Source organism: Mustela putorius, unplaced genomic scaffold, assembly GCF_011764305.1.
Source record: "Mustela putorius furo isolate JIRA1106 unplaced genomic scaffold, ASM1176430v1.1 tig00003859_pilon_pilon_pilon, whole genome shotgun sequence".
Lineage (NCBI taxonomy): Eukaryota > Metazoa > Chordata > Mammalia > Carnivora > Mustelidae > Mustela > Mustela putorius.
Window position 1 is genome coordinate 9,395,183 of NW_025422011.1, and position 18,476 is coordinate 9,413,658.

General features: G+C 40.9%; 1 protein-coding gene across 3 annotated transcripts; it reads left to right on the forward strand.

The window, feature by feature from the left end:
- The first annotated feature begins 286 nt into the window (after nt 1-286).
- Nucleotides 287-16,859, forward strand: TRAF6 (TNF receptor associated factor 6). Of its 3 annotated transcripts, none has more exons than XM_004756000.3 (8): nt 287-497; nt 2,910-3,090; nt 4,120-4,437; nt 8,307-8,457; nt 9,805-9,963; nt 11,344-11,415; nt 13,345-13,422; nt 15,551-16,859. In XM_004756000.3, the coding sequence occupies exons 3-8, from the start codon at nt 4,142-4,144 to the stop codon at nt 16,418-16,420; spliced, it is 1,626 nt and encodes a 541-aa protein (XP_004756057.1). In that variant the 5' UTR covers nt 287-497; nt 2,910-3,090; nt 4,120-4,141; the 3' UTR covers nt 16,421-16,859. The 3 variants fall into 3 exon arrangements, with proteins under 3 accessions (XP_004756057.1, XP_044921947.1, XP_004756058.1); XM_045066012.1 differs by having other exon boundaries at nt 2,999-3,090; XM_004756001.3 differs by lacking the exon at nt 2,910-3,090.
- Nucleotides 16,860-18,476: the final 1,617 nt, after the last annotated feature.

Below are 18,476 nucleotides of genomic sequence, written 5' to 3' on the forward strand. Positions count from 1 at the left end.
GCTGGGGTTTTTTCCTGCTTGGATAGGGAAGCTATAGAAACGCTCCACCCACCCGCCCACACAGCCACCCACACCCACACACACCAGTTCAGGACTGCGGTGTGTGGAATTCCAAGGTGGGATACCCAATTCGAGAGCCGCAAAGGAAGCCCAGCCAGAGCGCACAGGGTTGATTGACAGCGAGACCTGCCCCGCACCTGCGCCGAAGCCTGCGGGGTCCGTGGAGGACTGCCGCCAGGGGGCACCCGGGCCCCGCTAGGCCGCTCTGTCTCCGCCCCCGCCCGATCCCCGCCCCTCGCTGCGCAGGGAGAGCAGAGAAGGCGGAAGTAGGGGCGTCCGCGGCTGGGGCTTGGGCTCCGGGCGGGCCCGGGGTCGCAGCTGAAGCGGCCTTCGGGTAGGGAGATTGGCTTCCAGGTCGCCTCAGCTCGGAAGTGAGGAGCCTTGGCGGAGCCGAGTCGTGCTGCCGGCTGGAGTCGGTGGCCCAGCGGACGAGAGCGGTGAGTCTTCTTCGGACGTCTCCTCCCGGCGGCCGCGGCCTTATCCCCGAGGTTGGGGACGCCGTGCCCTCCTCTCCGGTTCCTCACAGGTCGGGGTCGCCGCCCCCCTGTCCCTTCGCTTCCCAGAGGTTGGGGAGGCCGCCCTCTGTCTCCTCATTTCCCAGAGAGAAACGAGGGGACGTTTCCCCTGGGCACGCCGACCCCTCTCCGCTCATCTCTGCTCCCCCTGCCTGCGGGGACCCCCACCCCTCCCTCCCTCCGCCGGCGGGAATCCCGCGCCCCCTTCCTTAGCCCTGCCTCCCTTCGCCCCGCATATTCCCCTTTCCAGAAAAGGAAATTGCCTCCTGGATTTTCCCGTCCCTCGGAGCTGTTACCAGCTTTTTTTTTTTTTTTTTAAAGGAAAAAAGAAAACAAAACGCAAACCTTTTAAGTTCCCATCGCTCTTTGTCACTGTCGTGGGGGAAAGCTATTTTTGGGTTCCCTGTTGAACTCGATGGAGGTCCCAGGCAGCAAGTTTAAAAAGAAAAAAAAAAAAGGTTCAGATGATATGAATGTTTCCTCCTCCGCCCCTGCGTTCGGTAGTTGTAGAGATTGTTCCAGACGCAGGGCTGATAAAGCTGTTCCTAGTATTTGGCTATAGGGGAACTCCAGTTGAGAGTTAGGACTGTCTTGAATGTGAACAGAAAGCACCTAAAGTATTAGCAGCTTGGAATATATAGTATTTGCGTGTTTCTCTTGTTTCTCGGGAGAACAGGTTACTACTGTCTTGCTACACGGGGGTAGAAACGAGAAAAACTTGTCAAGAATGTCTGAGTGCTGGCCTTGTGAACCCAACCCACTGCCATAACATCCACTCCTCTGTGATTGCTGGGGAAGATAGAAAGGGTTTTGCTGATTTTGAGGTTGGGGTGGTTTAAGGACAGAGTGGCCTTTTAGTGACTCAAGGAAGGAATGTGTTTCATTCAGGCACTTGTTGCCCATATGATGAGCAGAGTTTCAACCTGCATGTTCTATATACTTCTCAGTATTTCAGAATTGTAAAGGCCAGACCTTTTCTGTGGTAAGTTGGGATACGTGATGCTGATACACTGTTGGCTCTGTGGATTTTAAGAAGTGGTTCAGATCCTTGCCTCTAGGAGGAAAACAAATAGTGCCTAGGAAGGAGAATGCCTCTTGAATTTGTATTCAAAATTCAGATCTCACAGCTGACTGTTTTGCAGCACTCCTTGGCCAGTGCTGCACGTTTTGCAAGTCTTTGCATTTCAGGAATAGATTTTTTTTTTTTTCAGAGATTTTATTCATTCATTTACAGACAGAGATCACAAGTTGGCAGAGAGGCAGGCAGAGAGGGGTTGAGGGAGAAGCAGGCTCCCCGCTGAGCAGAGAGCCCTATATGGGGCTTGATCCCAGGACCCTGAGATCATGACCCGAGCCGAAGGCAGAGGCTTTAACCCACTGAGCCACCCAGGCGCGCCCCCAGGAATAGATTTTAAAGAGTTTGTGAATAGTTGTTTCTAAAGCTAGTGGAAGAATAAAGGTACTTTCTCAGTATTTTGTTTTATATCGTTTTACTTTATAGGATTTTTGTGTTTTGCCATGAATGAATTTTCCATTGACTTAAAATTGACCAATTCAAGACATACCTTGTTGATTTCTTTAGTTGAGATGCTTTCTCTCATTAGTATCTGTTGATTGTAGAGGAGCACATTTTTGGCATCACCATACTACCCCCTTCCCTCAGATACTTAACGTTGTACTCTTTGGATTGTAATATATACCCAGACACTAGTATGTGGATTTAAGCCATGATGTATGACAAGCCATGATTTATGACAATATTTATTCATTTTGTAGTCTAAATAAGTCATCAGTGGTTATATCCCACAATATTTAATTAAGGCTGTGCTTTGTCAAAGTTCAAAAACAGTAGAAGTACAAGCCAGCGAATCTCTGAAGTAGTAATTGGTAAAACTTTATTGTACACACCAAAAAACTCTTTGCAAACCAGGAACAGTTGAACCAAAACATGGACTGAGGCTCAGGGGATATTGTTATAAAGCACCTTACAAGTGAGAAGACTGTGACTGTTCATTCTTCACAGCTATTCAGTTTAATATTAGAACTTCTTTAAATGATAGGGAATTGGCCAGTAGTTACTTTGTATCAACCTTGGGGGAACACTTCAGGTTTTGCCTATGATTTCCAGCAAGTTACTTAACTCTTTTATGCTCCATAGTTTCCACTTTGGTAAAATTGAGGCAGTAAAATTGTTAAATAAAATTGCTATATGGAACTGCACATCATAATAATTCATTCTTCCCGATGCAGTTCTAAGTACTTTGCACATACTAACACATTTAATCCTCAGTAATTCTGTGGTGGGCTTCATCATTATCTCTGTTTATACATTAGGGAACTGAAGCATAGAAGGTTACCTGATTCATCCAGGTCCTACACCAAATAATGGAGAAAAGAATTAAACCCCTGTCTTCAAATTCCAGCATCTAAGCTTCACCCACTGCCTCTCCAGCCAGAACAGTGCCTCTTCCTTTGTTGATCTTTTTGAGAAGAAGGTGTCTGGAAAAAGAAGGAGGTATGGAAGTAAAAGATACAGGATTACCATCCTAACCCACTGTTTGGCCTAGTGGCAGCCAGGATTTTCATATGAAACTGAGACAGGGAGGGGGATAAACATCTACCATATTGACTAGAGGCTTACATTCTGTTTATAGAACTATATCTGGCACATTATTATATCTGTGCCAGATAATGCCTAATTATCAGGTGTAATTATCTGCAACAGAGACTCGGTTACATATGCTGGGTATCACTTTTAGACATTGGCTTCTAATTCATAAATAGTGTAATGGTTCAGAATTTGAAGGCGTCCCACCTCCCATGAAAGCAATAGTTTTCCGTAGGCCAATGAAATCTCACGTGTTTTTCCAGTCATTAATAATGAGACATAGTCACTTGACCTGACTGAAGGCAAAAGGACATACACATATATATTCTCAATTCCATTCTTTCTACATAGTAGAAATCCCCACATTGAACATTTTGAAGTACTTGTAGAATTTTAAATTTGAAGAAGAAACCAAGAGCCAAATTGTTAGGTTGCCCCAAATCCCACAACTGGTATTTGCACATGATCACCCGATTCCTTGCGCATTGCTCTTCCTTGCACTGCTTGCTGGTCACTCTGTGCTCTTCACCTTATGATACTTGAAGGAACTTCAGTAGCATAATTCAGGTCTTCAGCAGATGCTTTATGAGCAACTGTTATATGAAAGATCTGTGCTAAGTACTGAAGATATAAAAATTCTTGAGTTCAGTCACAGGAAACAGACACATAAGCAGATAATTGTGATAAAACTAAGTGTTACTGTTGAGGTGCTTTTCTTCTCTTAATCTTATATTCTCTCTCCTAGATCATGAACTCCACAGCTCAAAAAATCATAGCCATAAAGCAAAGCTCAAAGAACTTTAAAAGTTTTCTGTAAATGATATCAGCATAGCTAACGTACTTCAACTAAAAAGTGATTTGCGTAGATAAGCTGTGACATGTATATGTGTGTATGTATATGTGTGTTAAGGCATTTTTTCCTCACTCTTTCTACAGAGCAATTGATAGTCACGTTACTATGAGTCTGCTACACTGTGAAAACAGCTGTGGATCCAGCCACTCTGAAAGTGACTGCTGTGCTGCCATGACCAGCTCCTGTAGCGCTGCTGCAAAAGATGACAGTGTGAGTGGGACCGCCAGCACGGGGAACCTCTCCAGTTCTTTTATGGAAGAGGTCCAGGGGTATGATGTGGAGTTTGACCCACCCCTGGAAAGCAAGTATGAATGCCCCATCTGCTTGATGGCATTACGGGAAGCAGTGCAAACACCCTGTGGCCACAGGTTCTGCAAAGCTTGCATCATCAAGTCAATAAGGTACGTGAGTGGGGTGCCTTGGTGGCACATTCATTTGAGCATCCGACTCTTGGTTTCAGCTCAGGTGGTGATCTCAGAGTCATGAAGGTCTGCACTCAGCTCAGTCTGCTTAAGACTCTCTCTGCCTCTCCACTGCGTGCATGTGTTCTCTCTCTCTCTCAAATAAATAAATAACTCTTGGGGGGAAAAAAAAGGTACATGAGCATAAGAACTGTATCCAGTAATAGGACCAAATACAGAGAACATTATTACATAGAACACAAGACCTCCCAAGAGTAGTCTTACACATAAAAAGTTACTTAGGGAAAAGCACACTGGACAGAAAATTGAGAAATTTAGATTGTTCCTCATTTCTGCTGTGGTATGAAAGGTAACTGCTGCTCTGTCCCCTCCTAACCCTCAGATAAATAAATAGGCAAATTAGCTATTTCTTTTTAAAGCAGTTCTGTTGCAGACTACAGGGTGAGACTCTATGCTTTAAGAAAATAATATAGAATAAATGTGTCTTAGGGGCACCTGGTTTGTTCAGTTGGAGGAACATGCAACTCCTGATCTCAGAGTTGTGGGTTTGAGCCCCATGTTGGGTACAGAGAGTACTTAAAAATAAAATTTAGAAAAAAATGTACTTTAAATGATGATGCTGTTAGAATCTGATAATCCCAGCCATATAAAGAATGTTTACTTAAGTGATTTACTTAAGTTTACATAAGTGATTATTCTTATTTTAGCTGTGTTAAATTCTGTTACCTGGTGTCTATGGACAACTGTAAAAAAACGGGTATTTTTAAAGAAAGTATTAATTGATGGCTCTACCTTCATAATATATCTCAAATCAAATCCCGTCTCATTGCCTCCACTTGCTACTGCCATCTGACTCACTCACAGGCCTCCTGCTTCTATCCTTGCCTTCTTCCAGACTGTTTTCAGTACAACCTGGTAAAATAAGATGATATCATCACTTCTCAGAGCATTGCAGCAAGTCACCTGAGAATACAAGCCAAGGTCTTGTATGATAGTCCGTTTTCTGTCCACCTCTCTACTACACTCCCCTTCCTTCCAGTTCATTCTGCTGTTTCTTGAACATACCGAGCGTGCTTTGTTCTGGGGAGTTGGCTTTAACTGCTCTCTCTGCTTGGAGCACTGTTACTTCAGCTAATTGCTTAGCTAATACTCTTTCCCTCTTTCCTTCCCCCAGTATGGCTCACATCTCACCTTCTCATAGGTAATCGGGCCACCCTATTTATACCACAGCATGACTACCTCCCCCACCCTCTCAGTCTCCCATTATTTACTTTTCTTTCTTCCTTAGCACTTTTCATCTTCTGAAATGCTGGGTCATTTGTCTGTTGTCTGCTTGTTTTATGAAGATAAGCTCCATGAGAGCAGGGGTTGAGATCTCTTATTTCTTGATATGTCCTAATTGCCAGGAACAGTGCCTGACGCACAGTTGGTGCTCAGTAAATCATAGTTGCTTTAGCCAATATGAAGGTAGATGGGATTTCCACAAGTGATTCAAATTCATCTCCTAAGAAATAGATACATTTTACTATAATTCAGAAGTAGATGGGAATATTTTCAGATGACTAAAGGATTCTATACAGAACAAAAATAATAGAAGAGGGACACCTGAGTGGCTCAGTTGGCTGGACGACTGCCTTCGGCTCAGGTCATGATCCTGGAGTCCCAGGATCGAGTCCCGCATCGGGCTCCCAGCTCCACGGAGAGTCTGCTTCTCTCTCTGACATTCTCCTCGCTCATGCTCTCTCTCACTGTCTCTCTCAAATAACTAAATAAAATCTTAAAAATAATAATAATAATAATAGAAGAAGTTGGGGGGGTTATGTTTTTCAGTCAATATCTAATTATATTGGTAAAATCATTCTTAAGTAGGTTAAGCTGGCTATTCACTTGTCTTATAAGTTTTTCTCTTTCAACTTTTAAATTTACTTTAGCATAAAACATGAATTTAGGGTAACTACATCCATACTTGGGACTTGGCTTGATTTAAGTTACAAGGAACATGGGACTTATGTCAATTCTTGAAAAAACTGTGTTACCCACTGTTGAGTTGGTGAGATCTATTGAGGGTAGGTTTTCTCACCCTCCTCCACGGCATTTTGGGCCAGATAATTTGTTGTGTGAAATTATTGTGGAATGATTTAGCAGCATCCCTGGCCTCTGCTCATTGAAACTGTAGTATCCCCCCTCTCTCCAACTCACCCAGAGTGGTCTCCAGACATTGCCAAATGTCCCATGGGGGGCAGAATTGCCCTTGTTGAGACCACTGGTTTAGAATGTGCATGAGAATGATGTTAAAGGCTCAGTTTTTGTTTGTTTGTTTATAATGATTTTTGTTTACATCATTATGTAGGCAATAAAAGTGTATTGTTGGTTTTCCTGTGGGTACAAATGTATAGTATTTTACCAAGTGTCCCACGTCCGAGGAAGGTAGCTAATCTTTAGCAGTTTTTTAAAAAAGATTTTATTTATTTATTTGATAGAGATCACATGTAGGTAGAGAGGCAGGCAGAGACGGGGGAAGCAGGTTCCCCACTGAGCAGAGAGCCCAATGCGGGGCTCCATCCCAGGACCCTGGGACCATGACCTGAGCTAAAGGCAGAGGCTTTAACACACTGAGCCATCCAGATGCCCCTTTAGCAGTTTTTTAATAGAGTTCATGCAAGTAATGGGACTTGGTCTGAAAAGGAAGTAAAAGCCACAAAAGGAAGTCTGAGCCATTTTTTTTTTTTTTCCTGTCTCCCTCTAAGTCACAAATGACCATTTAACTTTAACTCTGAAGTTCTTAAAGGAACCGTGCTGGAATTTTTCATCCCTTACAGTCATTCAAGGAATCAAAATCTATCTCAGTTCAATTCCATTTTCTTTTGGAGTGATTGTTAATACCTTGGACAGTGGTTTCCAATTTACTCTGTAAGGTTGTTTTTATTTTCTGTCACATAGGTTCTGGGCATCTATTTCTTTGCTTCCCAGAAAGTATTTGACAGTGTAGTAATAACATGCACTCTGAGAGAGGCTTCATAAAGATCATGGCTCTCACTTTTATTAATTCTGAGACCTTTGACAGCAGACCCATTTTTCAGCAACTTTTTACCTACAGCAGCAATTAGTTGGTTTACATATAGGAGGTGCTCGACAAATATTTGAATGATTGAGTAGCCTACTTGACCTGCCATATTTTTTGAAGATTGAGACATTCCAAAAAGTTAAAGGGGAGTGACAGACACCCAAGCTTCCTGAGGATGCTTTTTCTATCATAAGATGGAATAAACCACTGGGAATAAGTACACAGAGATGCTCCCTACTACACTGTACCTTAAATAAACATAAAGGAAACCTTCTGTTGCCAGTGAGCCAGAGTATTGTAATGACTGTTCAGAATAAACCCAAAAACGTGACCTTGTATGGGTTTTGCTCATGGGTTTAATTTTTTGTTGTGACCGAGCAGTGCACTACAGGCGCGCTGTCTGGCTGCTTAGGGAACAGAGGCCTGCCACACTGCCAGAGTGTCCACGCTTAACTTTTATTTCACTTCATGCCAATCAAAATAGTTTTATTCAAGTAATTTTTTTCATTTTTTTGCTTTAAATCTGTCCCCAAATCTAAAATGCCACATAGTTTTTGATAGGTAACCAAATGGTACTAGTTGTATTTATTTCAGTAAAGAACCCTTGTTAAATTGTCCACAAAAGAACAGTATATTTTGGTGATAGGCAGTATGACGTTGTTAAGTTACTTTCCATAGGAAATAATCAATGGAGAACTTATATGCGGTGACTTAAAGTTTTGTGTTTTCCAATGTTAATATTTGTTTAAATCTACTAGAAGTGTATGTATCTTGTTTCTTTTAGGGATGCTGGTCACAAATGTCCAGTTGACAATGAAATATTGCTGGAAAATCAACTATTTCCTGATAATTTTGCAAAACGAGAGATTCTTTCTCTGATGGTGAAGTGTCCAAATGAAGGTTGCTTGCAGAAGATGGAACTGAGGCATCTTGAGGTATTAAAATTATTTTCTAGCTGTTAGCATATATTCACAGCCATCCCTAGAGGATACGCACTTTGCTGTGTCCCATCTGTGCCTAGCATATAATAATTGGTTAATAAATTCTTGTTGAATTAATACCAATTCTTTCATAATTGAGTATAAATATGAGTGGAAACCATATATTTCTTATTCCATATAATCTGGCTTTGCCCCAGTGATAAGAAGAAAGAAATCAGTATTCTACTACAAATTTTTTAGGTGGACATTATCTGCAATAAAACCCAGGAGTATTTCAAATGTAAGTGTCACATGTTAATCTCTTAATTTTGTTTCTCTTCTTTTGAAATAAGCAGCAAACTCCATATGGTTGCCCATCATCTGAGAATCCTAACCATACTTTTTTTCTCAGTTTTTCTAAGTTGTGCATTTTATCATGAGCTAAATGGAGTCCTCCTACAGCTTGAGATTAGTTGACACAGTTAGCTAAAAGCATTAGCTTTTAAATTAAATAAAACAATTCTTGGTTGTTTTACAGGAATTAAATATTGTTTATGTTGTATTTGAAATTAAGTGTTTAAAATGTTTTTGTAGGGCACCTGGGTGGCTCAGTCAATTAAGTGTCTGCCTTTGGCTCAGGTCATGATCCCAGGGTGCTAGGATTGATCCCCATGTTGGGCTCCCTGCTCAGTGAGGAGCCTGCTTCTGCCTCTCCCTCTGCTGCTCCCCCTGCTTGTGCTTTGCTCTCTCTCTCAAATAAATAAAATCTTAAAACAAAACTTTGGTTTAACAGTGAGAAGCCAATTACATCTTTTAAAAAATAATAATAATAAAATGTATTTGCAGCGTGCCTACCTTTACTTAGCTCCTTTTGAAGGAATGGTCCTTTTGACATGGTAATAAATTAATAATCAGAAAATCTGACTTCTTTCCCTAATTGGATACATGAACTTGACAATTCACATTCTATGTATAAACCTGTAATTCACAATCATAATTTAAATTCAGTAAGGCCAGGGGTACTTGGGTGGCTAACTCCGTTAAGTGTCTGACTCTTGATGGTGGCTCAGGACATGATCCCAGAGTCATAGAATCAAGCCCCGTGTTTGGCTCTGTGCTCAGTGCAAAGTATGCTTGTCCCTCTCCCTCTGCTCCTCCTCCTGCTTGCTCACTTTCTATCTCTAAAATAAATAAAATCTTTAAATAAAAAATAATTTCAATAAGACTTTCATATGGTGTGTGCTAGACAAAGCGGGTTCAGTAGCCTGTTCTATAAAAGGGAACAGTACAATCTTAGATTTATTTTTTAGGAAATTTCATAAGGATTGCAAATACTAATCAATTACATTTTCCTTATTACAGGATCACCAAGCACATTGTGAGTTTACTCTCATGAATTGTCCCCAGTGTCAACGTCCCTTCCAAAAATGCCAGCTTAATATTCACATTCTTAAAGAGTGCCCGAGGAGACAGGTTTCTTGCATGAACTGTGCTGTGTTGATGGCTTTTGAAGATAAAGAGGCATGTACTCACTTGGATTCATTCATTTCACTACTCCTCTCAAAAAAGTTTTAATGCACATTTGAGGATATAGAAGAGGATGTTACTCCCAATCTAAATCTGTATTATCAGTGGTGAGAAGATTGACTTTTAAGAAAGAGGGGCCAGTAAACCATTTTAGTACCTTAGAAAACATTGTTTATACTACTTAACCACTGGAGTAGATCTGCAAGTAACACAAGCTTCTAGGGAAGACCAATGCTGATCTCCTTTTCTATGTGATATTTTAAATGCACTAATTTTGGATTAGGGACAAACAAGTAGAATAAGTACTTTGTCAGACTTACACTTTTCTTTTTTGAAAAAGAGAATGGGTGGTTAAAACTTCTATGGAGAATAAATTAAAAACCACAAAATGTGTTCCTTTGGTGATAATTTATTGAGCTACACCTGTGTAGTGAAGCCACTTTTCTGTACATATGTTATACTTCAATTAAATGTTTATCTTTAAAAAGAAATGTCATGATGCTTGACAGCATCATACTGTTAGAGCAGTTTTCCATTCAGAAACTGAGATGTAAAGAGGTTAAGCAATTTTATGTTAATATAGTCAGTGGCAAAGCTAGCACTGAGATCTAGTCCAGGATCCCCATCCTGTGTCCTCTTTACTAAAATAACCTACCTATAATTTATGTTTTTTTAGAGCTATGAAGATTCTGCTTTAAACTTTACTTATTATAAATTTATGTTGATAATTTTTTTCCTACTTTCTTAGAAGGTCAAGCATAGTCATTAAGTGGATGAAACATTAAAGAAGTCCGCTAAATTGCTAAACACATAGAGAAATCTGAGGCAAAATTTGAGCAAGTTGATGTCTTCCTAAACTTAAGTAGGTTAAGTGGACTTAACCGGGAAGCTTCGTTACTTCTCAGTATATCAACTAAACCAAGTTCACTGTATTCTGGAAGGACGGAGCTCACCTGGGGCATATGAGAACTTGGGCACCAAAGCTTCTTGCTCTAATAATACTTCTAGTATTTTAACCTTCCTGGTAAGAGTTTTAGTTAAGTAGTCATCCTGCTGCTGTTGGACAATTAATTATACTATTGGTAAATTTTATCCAAACTAGTCACAGAAGAAGTTCAAAAGAAATGATTTAAAAGATTCTTGTGTGTACTACTCATATTCTTCTAAAGAGCTGGAAGGTGAGATGAATCTGCCATTACTACACATGGCTCCCTTTGGAGAGAAAATAACCTTCGTACATTAATCTTACAATTGTTTTGGGCACCAATTGAGGTCCTTAATTTTTTTTATAGTGAATTACTTTTTATAAAAATAGATTACTTTTTCAGATTTTCTCATGATTTTTTTTTTTTATATTTCTCTAATAAAATTTAGATCCATGACCAGAATTGTCCTTTGGCAAATGTCATCTGTGAATATTGCAATACCATGCTCATCAGAGAACAGGTATAGTGATTCCCTTTTGTAAGTGAATATTTCCATTAGTAGATTAAAGAAATGAGTTGGGTTTTTAATGGGAAGTTTGAATCAATAAGGCAAAATGAATACAGGTTGAAGAAGTATTAAAACTGAAAAGTTTTCATGTAAATTAATATAGTACTTTTAAAAGAACAAAATATTCAGACCTAAGTACTTAAAATTCCTAAGTCATTAACCTAATACCCATGTTTTATATATTCATAAAAATTCCTACCAAACCTGGGTCATTTTAAGATAAAAATAATGGGTATTTTTAAATGGGTATTTACCCATTTAAAGAAAGAAAAAACTTAGAGAAATACGTATTTGCACACTGTGTAACAGGGATCTTAGGTGACAGTGAGAGAACAGTGAAACCGATGAAAGCAAGTCTGTTCAGTAGCCAAGCATTATTTGTAGCTGTAGCCCTGAGACATAGTGGGACATTTTGCGATTTCCAAGCTCGGTAGCGCCTCTATTCATTCTTGCCATAGACTGCTAATGGGCATCATCAAAAGTAGTAGTTAGAATAGAAAACTGCACATTTGTATTAATGGAGAAAGGAAAATTCCATCTGATTGTTATCCTTTGACATTTGGGGAGTTTACCCACAAAATATGAATATTAGTCACTAAATATTTATACACCCATGAAACCTGCAAACCCGAGATCATAATTGATTACCTGACTAAGTAGCAGCAAGCAAAACCCATCACTTGACTAAACTTTTCCATTTGTCTTTTAACAGAGTCTTTTAGGGTTCTTTTCCCAATAAAGCCTTAATTTGAAGGTGTTAAACTTCTTTTTGCTTATGAAGTCTCACCTCGTTGGTTTTCTTTTTTGCTCTTCCTTTGAGGGAAACTGTGTATCACATATTAAACCCAACAAAAATAAAATAATGTAGGAAAAAAACTCGAAGTTAAGAGAAAACCTAGATTTTGATCTTGGCTGTACCCCTAACTTGCCCACTGATCTGTGACAAGAAAAGTGACATTCTACATCAGGAATCAGCAGACCAGCCCATCAGCCAGTCTGGCCCACTGCTTGTTTTGTAAATACATTTACTGGAACACAGCCATGCCCACATGTGGGTGTGTTGTACATGGCTACTGTACCACAACAGTAAGAGTTGAATACTTGTGACAGAAACCGTAAGCCCATAAAGCTGAAAATACCTACTATATATCCCTTTACCAAAAATTCTGCAGACCACTGTTCTAAATTATGCAAAATGAAGAATTGGACTAAGTAGTTTCTACAGTCATTTCTGCTTGAAGTAGTTATGATGAATATAGTCTAACTAAATTTCTAAAGGGAATTCGACACCACTTTCAAAGTACATGATTCTGCATAATGGATCTCACCTTGAAGAATGTGTTGTAGAATCCCCAAATCAAAGGCTGAGACTTTCTTTAGAACTTCTCTTAATGTGCTTAAAATACCTTCTGACATCTGCATCTGACCATGGTAACCAAAACCTGCTCTGGTTAAAAGAAAGAAGATTTATGAGAGCCAGTCACGAGGGAAATAATGGCCGCAGCCAGTGGTTTCAGGGTATGCAGTTAACTGGTCCCTATTTGCAGTCAGAAGGTGCTTTTTCTCTGAAGTGCCACTAGAGGGGGTTAGTTCCTAGCAATAAAAACAAAGGCATTTTCTGGAAATTTGAGAGGTTTGGGGCGATGGTATGAAATGTTGCTCTTTCCCTTCTCTGTGACTTTTGGAAGTAAATATTATTTTGATCTTTGAGGGCCACATGATTCCTATTGCTACTACTCAACTCTGCATTGTGCAAAAGCACTCATAGACAATACATGATTTTGTTCAGATAAAATGTAAATCTTTATTTCAAATTTGATCATTAAACTAGAACATGATATGCAGGGAGAACCATTTTTCAACCTTTGTTTTGGTTTTCAGATGCCTAATCACTATGATCTAGACTGTCCGACAGCCCCAGTTCCATGCACTTTCAGTACTTTCGGTTGCCATGTAAAGGTAGGAGTTTTTTCTTTCTTTTTTATACTTGAATGTTGAAGAATTCTGTTCTGTAGTGGAGTTGAGAATACCAGTGGAAGGGGATATGGTTGACATGCAGTGTGTAAGTTTTGAACTCCAAAGAGAAATTGGAACTCAGAATATTGATTTGGGGAAGTGGTTCATGATGATAATGGAAGGTCAATCGAGATCATATAGAGTGAATGTACAGGAAGGAGAAGCAGACCATCAAAGGAGTTGTGAACAGACTGTATTAGAAATTGGTGACTCAGGCAAGGAAAAGGTGGTATTGTTACGTTCTCCAGAATTAGTTTCGATACTAGTGATCGGTTGTGTCAAATATTTGAGATTGATGGTTATTAAAGATTTTATTTACCTGACAGAGAGGGACACAGTGAGAGAGGGAGCACAAGCATGGTGAGTGAGAGGGAGAAGCAGGTTTCCCGCCGAACAGGGAGCCCAGTGCGGGACTCAGTCCCAGGACCTGGGGATCATGACCTGAACCGAAGGCAGATGCTTAACAAATGAGTCACCCAGATGCCCCACTGATGGCTATTTTTTTTAAAGATTGATTTATTTAGAGAGCGAAAGAGCGTGTGTGCCCCAGGGGAAGGGGCAAAGAGAGAAAGTATCTTTTTTTTTTTTTTTAAAGATTTTATTTATTCATTTGATAGACAGAGATCACAAGCAGGCAGAGAGGCAGGCAGAGAGAGAGGAAGGGAAGCAGGCTCCCCGCCAAGCAGAGAGCCCGAAGTGGGGCTCGATCCCAGGACCCTGGGATCACGACCTGAGCCGAAGGGCCACATGAGCCACCCACTGAGCCACCCAGGCGCCCAAAGAGAGAAAGTATCTTAAGCTGACTCCCCACACAGAGCCCGCCCCAACTGAGGGTCTTGATCTCACAACCCTGAGAACATGACCTGAACTGAAACCAAGAGTCGGCCATTTCACTCACTGTGCTGTCCAGGCGCTCCAGAGAGCAGTGGGTTATTAATGATAAGTCATTCTTTCTGGAGAGTCCAGCTATACTTTTACTTTTTAACTTTTTTTTTTTTTTTTTTAATAATAAGCATGCATTTAGTAATTTTAAGAATAAAGTGAAGAAATGGTATACACTATGATTACATTTTTTGGGAAGATTCTGTATTGTATGCAGAGAGAAAAAGACTTGGAGGAGCTATATCAAAATGTTAATGGGGGAGGCGCCTGGGTGGCTCAGTTGGTTAAGAGTCTGTCTTCAGCTCAGGTCATGATCCTGGTGTCCTGGGATTGAGCCCTGAGTCAGGCTCCCTATTCAGTAGGGAGTCTGCTTTTCCCTCTCCTCCCCACTCATGTTCTTTCTCACTGTCTTTGTCTCTCTCTCAGATAAATAAAATCTTTAAAAAAATGTTAGTGGTAGTTAGGTGAGATCATAGATAATTCATTTTTTTTTGGGGGGTCATCTGTATTTTCTGTTTTTTGATAACATATGTGATTTACTTTTATAATAAAAGTTATATCAAATATTTTTTCATATAATAAGATGTTCTTGATATGAGAAGAATGTGGAGACAAGAAAGATTATACTTTGTAGCATTTGGGAAACAAATTGGGTATAGCACAGATGGACTCCTTTCAGCTGTAAAAGGAAGAGGGAGAAAATGGTATTAGCTGAAGAGAGACACGAGCTCAACAGAGAGATGGACTCTTTTTTTTCAGTAGAAAAGCTGTACTATATTCTGAGGGAAAGGGTAAAGGAGAGAGAATGAAGATAAAGGAGAAAGGGTATAACTGAGCCAAACCTCCTAGGTCTTAAAAAGGTGGGTGCCAGTGAGAGCCCAGGTGAAGCATTAATGTTGGACAGGCAGAGAGAGAGGGGAAGGATAGGTATAGATCCTGCTACTGTAGTAGGTGGGAGGGAGATTTCTCTGAGTGAAAGGTGAAAGTATTCAGCGCATAGCTTCACTTTTTCAGTGAATAAAGACACAAGATCTTCTCACTGGATCAAGAATCTGACGAAGACGGAAGGTTGTGGGGGATTGAGGGAAGCGGTGACATTACTTCAGAACCTTTAATGTGGCTTGGCTAGGTCCCTTTCCTAGTCCTCACAGTATCTAGTCCCAGCCTAAAGCTTGTGCTTGGTTTTTAGATGCAGAGGAATCACTTGGCTCGCCACCTGCAAGAGAACACGCAGTCGCACATGAGAATGCTGGCTCAGGCTGTCCAGAGTTTGAGCCTTGCTCTAGCTCCTGTACCTCCGCGTGACATGCCGCCGTACGATTCCTCCTCCGTGTCCCGGGTCTCCGCTTCATGCCACCCAGAGGTCCATAATTTCCAAGAAACCATTCAGCAGTTAGAGGGTCGCCTCGTGAGACAAGACCATCAAATCCGAGAGCTAACTGCTAAGATGGAAACTCAGAGCATGCACGTAAGTGAGCTCAAACGAACGATTCGAACGCTCGAAGACAAAGTTGCTGAAATAGAAGCGCAGCAGTGCAACGGGATCTACATCTGGAAGATCGGCAACTTCGGGATGCACCTGAAGTCTCAGGAAGAGGAGAAACCCGTGGTCATTCACAGCCCTGGCTTCTACACAGGCAAACCCGGGTACAAACTATGCATGCGCCTGCACCTCCAGCTCCCCACTGCTCAGCGCTGCGCTAACTACATATCCCTCTTCGTGCACACAATGCAGGGGGAGTATGACAGCCACCTCCCTTGGCCCTTCCAGGGTACAATACGCCTTGCGATCCTTGATCAGTCTGAAGCGCCGGTAAGGCAAAACCATGAAGAGATCATGGACGCCAAACCCGAGCTTCTCGCCTTCCAGAGACCCACGATCCCACGAAACCCAAAAGGCTTTGGCTACGTGACTTTTATGCATCTGGAAGCCCTAAGACAGAGAACCTTCATCAAGGATGATACTTTATTAGTACGCTGTGAGGTCTCCACCCGTTTCGACATGGGCAGTCTCCGGAGGGAGGGTTTTCAGCCACGAAGTACTGATTCAGGGATATAGCTTCCCTGCATTTGTTCCAAAACCAAAAGCCATCTGGAGAAAGCAGTGTCTTTCCTTGCCTGGTTCACAGTAAGACGCAAAGCGAAAAAGAAGTGGGAGGGATGTAATACTCACCAGGGAATGTTGTTCGATGGGTCACTTACCACTTCTTCCTGTTACAAATCTCTGAAGCGGTTTTTCCCCCCTTGGGAATCTGCACGTTCTGTGCTTTCTCAAAAACTGAAGTGCCTGTGGCATATCGCAGCGGCTCTTTTGTCATTTAGTATACCTCTCTGTTGTACCTCCGTGGGCTTTTGCTCAGTGTGTTTGATTGTCGGAAAGCCCAGGGTTGGACTAGAAAAGCTCAGACCTTTTAATAATAATGGACATGCCTTAAAACTTCAGCTTATTTTTATATTATATGTAATATATTAAACTTGAGAATCACTACTGCCTCGTGCTGGTGCCAGCGAGAATTATTACTCTGGAGCTGAGTTCTCATTTTATTTGACCTTGTATGGATTTCAGAGGATTTGAACATTAATCCTTGGAAAGCTTAAGTTCTCATTCACTCTAGCCCCCCTACTCCCAGGGTGTTACTAAGGATATACAGAAACTAGTTGAAACCCTAAGTATGACCTTACTTATTTGGTGTAAACACCTTGTCTTATTTAAATATTCCATTCTGTCTGGCTTACATATTTCCTTAGGGCTACTGGTAGCATCTTCTCCAGAGTTAAGAATACTGACAACCACGTGGGTACCGACTGCCAGTGTTATGCTGTAAATCCCCTCTCTGTCCGTTGAGTGCAGAGTGAATTCCACAGAAGGTACTGAACACCTTTTGGTAGTTGTTAATTGGAACAAAATTGATTTCCTAAAAACAGAAGTTCTTAATACTTGGAAGATCACTGGAGATAACCTGAGAGGTCATCAGATCAAGGTGGGAAGTCACAGTGATTCTATCAGGACTTAGCCTGAGTAGGTTGCTTTGGTCCAACAATACTTAGTTGAGGAGGGTTGTATGGAATGTATTGAAGTGGCTGAAAGTTCCTAATAGGGATAGGGAGAGATGATTTTTTGTGCCGTTGATTTGTTAAGGCCTGTAGATACTAAATATTAACTGAAATTTTGTTCTCAGAGAGTCCCACAGCTAGTATAGGCTCTTGGAAGAATTTGAGAGGACTCATAACTCTATGCTGTTTACACAAGATTGTTTAATGCTATCTGGTCATGAGAGATGGAATTATATCTTTCAAGGGGCCAAATCAGAGCTCCCTGACCAGCATTGAAGATGAGCCTTAATTTCAAGAGGAAGCCAAGAGGACCTTGTCTGTGGAGAAGAAGGTTTCAGTTCCAGGTAAACCTAGCAAGTGTCACTTTGACCTTTCCCTGTACTTGTGTTTCTGCCCTTCCTCTCTACCCCGCATTTAGGCTTCTGCTCTGATGCATTCCTGTTACACAGTAAAAATAAAGGTCATGCAGAAATCCTGTTCCCCAGAGTTACCAACCTTACCACCTGCTCATCACTGGTTCCCAGTTTACTTGCTGGCAGTTGGTGTCCCTTAGCTGTTGTGCCTTCCAACTAGCTCCTTAGAATCATTGCAGCACCCCTCTCTGGGTTAGGAGCCCTGCACTGCTACTGTTCTTGTGCTTGTTTGTCAGTGAATAATTGTTGAGTTCCATTTAAGAAGTAAACGATAAGCTTTTTTTGTTGCATAGAAAAAGTCTGAAGGAGATACGCTGAACTATTTTTGATAACTTCTAGTCTTTGTGCTTTCTTAGTATGTTTTATATTTCCTACAATAAACCTATATTTTTATCAGAGGGAAAAAAAATGTTGCCACAAATCATTCAACCCCACCAAAAAAGGAAATACTATTTAAAAACTTCCTGGTCAAATTTCTATTAAAAGCAGGGCTGTGCATTAGGTACTGAAGCCAGTCATTTCCTGCTTTGGTTAGTTTATTTTTTTTTTCCTACTAACTCAGTTTAATCCAAACAAAAGCAGTGTTTTGCCTAATTTCAACTTCTAGCTTCAAGTTTCTCATCTTATAGAATGAATTGCTGTAGATGT